Source organism: Cyclopterus lumpus, chromosome 23 (assembly GCF_009769545.1).
Source record: "Cyclopterus lumpus isolate fCycLum1 chromosome 23, fCycLum1.pri, whole genome shotgun sequence".
NCBI lineage: Eukaryota > Metazoa > Chordata > Actinopteri > Perciformes > Cyclopteridae > Cyclopterus > Cyclopterus lumpus.
The window spans coordinates 10,366,094-10,370,134 of record NC_046988.1 but is presented as its reverse complement, the minus strand read 5'-3'; the positions used below and the strand labels follow the sequence as shown (position 1 = coordinate 10,370,134).

General features: G+C 43.3%; 1 protein-coding gene across 1 annotated transcript; it reads right to left on the bottom strand.

The window, feature by feature from the left end:
- Positions 1 to 1,735: 1,735 nt before the first annotated feature.
- LOC117726221 (small integral membrane protein 30-like) lies at positions 1,736 to 2,474 on the bottom strand. The gene has a single exon (XM_034526368.1). It carries the CDS (start codon positions 2,408 to 2,410, stop codon positions 2,222 to 2,224), a length of 189 nt encoding a protein of 62 aa, XP_034382259.1. The 5' UTR covers positions 2,411 to 2,474; the 3' UTR covers positions 1,736 to 2,221.
- Between the last annotated feature and the right edge of the window lie 1,567 nt (positions 2,475 to 4,041).

The following is a 4,041-nucleotide window of genomic DNA, read 5'->3' as shown; positions in this document are numbered from 1 at the left end:
TCTTGTTGCAGCAGCTCTCTCTCTCTCTCTCTCTCTCTCTCTCTCTCTCTCACTCACTGCTGGCCGGTAACGCGTTACAGCAGTGGGCTACTCAGTATTCCCGGTGTAGTGTCAGGGATCAACATTTTACTGGCAGCTTCACAATAGAGTCCAGATGAAGAAAAACAATACATCATAATCATTCTCTCCCTCCCACATTGTTTCAGATTGATTTGAATATATACAAAAGCTAAATGTGGCTTATTATCTCCCTGTTATATCTTTTTTTATTACAGGGATTTTTTTTCCCTGTTGGAGCTTTTGCTTGCTGTCAGTATATCAGATGTATGAGCTGAATTCTACTTGTATAGTTCTCTGTCTGCCTTTCATTGTGCTCATATATGTTTCACTCCACAGAAATGTCCCTGTTATGTTGAAAGCGAAGGGTTAAACCAGGCCTAGTTCACCTCAAGGAATGACTTCCCCTGTACTGTATATGCATAATTGACAAGCACTTTGGGCACCGTTGTTCATTCTGCCAGGGCATGATAAATTCATAGGATTTGATTTCTCAGCCATGCATGTATGGAGAGAAGGGATGTCACTAACAGCGTAACAAGTGAACAATGAGTCAATCAGCCACATGTACACAAATGTATGAAACATTGCCATAGACCTGGGCTTTTTTGTAATGGTCATACATGTAGGCAATGTATGTGTTACAACTTCAACATGGGGGATAACGTGCATATTTCCTTTTGTTTATAATTACAAAGGAATGCGGCAGCAAATATCAAAGACTACTCATTGATAATAAATGCGAAAAAAGTCACATTATATACTGTAGAGGCTGAATTGTTCTTTTCGACGCAAAATAAAACATTTTACTGCCATCCAGACAGAGGTCAATTAAAGTGTAGCCATTCACTTTGTAAACCTTGTCAACAATCATTCCAAGTTAAAATAATTTAAATTATAGGTAATAAAGTTGAAGAATTATTTTTGTTTTCCATATGAGTTTAATCTAAAACATTCTATATTAGCTGCAATATAATACATTTGCAGAAGTTCAATATTCAACTGTTTCCTATAGTGACAGCAAGAGTCACAGGTTACTTGCAGATTTGACATGAAGACTACAAATTACAATAGATTGTTGAAGATTAAACAAGTGGATCCAAACGTTTTTGCTTGTGACCTCATAACAGAAGTGTCTACTTGGAGCCTTTGTCACATTTCAGATGTGTTATCAGTTCTCCAACTCTTCTCACATGGTTTCATTTCAATAAGTATTTGATGCCGGAAGCGGTCCAATCATTTGATACAATAGATACAAAAGATACAATATAAACTTCTTTCCAATTCCTGATCATCTCACAGCTCCTCAGACTAATTGTGCGCCCCCTAAGAGGGGCCTGACACCTGTAGGTTGGGGACCAGTAGATAAACAATATATATGTCACACAGAGGTCGTTATCTTTTACTTTTGATACTTAAAATATATTTTTGAATGATGTCCTTTAAATTGTAATGCAGCATTTTAATATGATATTGTAATTTTTACCTAAGTAGATGATCTTTTGTCACTAAGCCTTCATAGACGCTTACATTGTTTTAAACATTTGTATCTACAATAAAAACCTAAAGTACTCGGGCAAATTATCCGGGAAATGAAAGCACTCTACATGAAAGAAGAGTATGGAGATGTGATTATACAGCAGACCATTTATATATCATCCAAACCAGAAGCTTTGAAGAGCATCATTTATTTATTATTCTCAGAGATATACTGTCGCATGTTGTAACAACGGAAAGTACGAAAGCTCCACTCTGTATATGCAACTTGTGATATTGTGCTTTAAACAACGGCAACGTGTTGCACATTGCAGGCATAAACACATCAGTAAATCACAGTGTTATACAGTGTTATACAAAGCAAGCGTCGTGGTGACAACACACAGTAACAGCAGCAGTCTTTTCATATATAATGCAACAGTGTTTGGTCTTCAAGCCTCAGCAGTGCAACAACAGATCCTGTTCTCTTCCTGGTTGTCTCCTTCCACATCCCGCAACAGAGTCCACGTATAGTTCCCCGTTGTCGTTGAACGCATTAATTCCAATAAGGCACGTTTGTCAATCAGTCAAACACGAACCCGAGGGGCAGAAGGTGCGCATTAGATCAGATAGATGGGTCATAATAATAATGCGTTCGGCAGGTGACGAGCCAGTCCCCCCCCCCCTCTCACAGCTGCGCGTTCCGTCTCCGTGCGTAGCAGCCGAGGAAGGCGCAGACACCCACCACGGCCAGGACGGTGCACAGGAGCAGGGCCAGAGTGTCGCCCGCATCGTAAGCCTCCGCCGGCCGGACCAGAGACAGGAGCACCAGCATGGGGATCGCTGCGGCGTTCGTGAGTTCAACTCTGGGAGCCATGTTGCGCTTTTTTTCTTCTCGCGGTTGCTGTTGACTTTCGGGAAGTCCCTGCGTCAGAGGCACGTGACAGCGACGGCGGCCGGACTTCCTGGTGCGCTCGGCCAATGGCAGAGCGGCTTTATTCTAACCTGCGCTTTCTACGGTGCTCTCTTAAAGAAGAGTCACTTCATATGTCTACAGGCGTTTTTGCCACCACAGAAAGAAACAATCGCATAAGTCTGCTGTTGTTTCGATTTCTGTTTCACAGATGAAATAAATGCAATCTGGTTCTGGGATTCAAAACTGTTCTATACAGGGAGTGGATTTGTGAAATCTCTCCCCTTATTAGGGACGATTAGGCTGACAGGCTGTCAGTGCTCCCCCCCTCAGGCCCTGCTATAAACATAGGAGACTATTTTACATCAGTCATGCTGATCAACAGCTCTTCTCTGAAGCCTGTTATTCCCTCTGAAGACAAACACGCGTTGACATGCATCGGCTATTATTGTTGTCTCAGACATTGGTTGGTCATGGTCTGATCAGAACCCGAACACAGCCACAAGTATGTTCCACATTAGGCCGCCTCAAGATTTGTGAACCTCGGTTGTTTACCATTTCAGTTTGGACAGAAAGAGATTTTCCACACTAAATGAACACTTATGTCCGTTTCCAACCCGGCTGCTGTGCCCCGCCTCAGTGCACTCCTGATCTCCTGAAACATGTTGAAATTCCGAATCGTCCGTGTTGCAATGACTAAAGACGCCAACGTCTCAACCCATGCTACAAATATTTTGGCTTCCAGAGCTGGGGGGGGGGGGGGGCTATATCTCTTTGTTTGCCCTACTGGGGCACTTTGCCTGTAATTTAATTAGCGAGCACAAGCCAAAGTAAAATATTGACCTTGTAGGGCTGCCATACCTCTGTACCTGCCTGTACCGCCGATTCATCTCCTCGCCAGGAGATGAATCGGCGAACATTCCCTCTGCTCACTCCTTACCCTTTCTCATCATACTCTCTCTCTCTCTCTCTTGGTCCTGCTGTCTGTTTGGCAACGTTCCCCCCCCTCCCCCCCCCCCCCCCCCCCCCCCCCCCCCCCCCCCCCCCCCCCCCCCCCCACACACACACACACACACACACACACGCACACACATATTACAAGTATTTTGCACCTGACCTCTATGGTTGCATTTGGATGACCACAAGGCCAAAAAAAGGTTCTTATTTAGAACATAAATCATGAAACAGATGAACATCTGTCTGCTTATTCCTAAAAGTTACATTCAGTCCCCAAACTAAGGCACATTTGAGCTCTTAAAAACAACATAAAACCCAACTTAAGAGATGTTTTTTAATGTGCTAAGCCATCAGAGGTGTCTTCCAGATTCACACTCTGCACCATAGATACACAGCAGCAGAAGCAGCAGCACTTATCCTAGATGTCAGCAGTGTTGGTAATTGATCAGTGGGAGGATGAGAGAATATCCAGAGATGAGAGTGTTTGTCAAACAGCCCAGGACAGTGACATTAATCTTCCCTACTTATGTGTTCTGCATCGTAATGTGCTGCTCAACACCTGGAGGCTCCATCCCTAAATTCGTACACTTACTGAAAAGGACTCATTATGTATGTGCACCACTGAGAAATAATAAATC

Coding starts and splice junctions, on each gene's coding strand:
- LOC117726221 (XM_034526368.1), bottom strand. CDS start 2,410: ATGGCTCCCAGAGTTGAACTCACGAACGCCGCAGCGATCCCCATGCTG.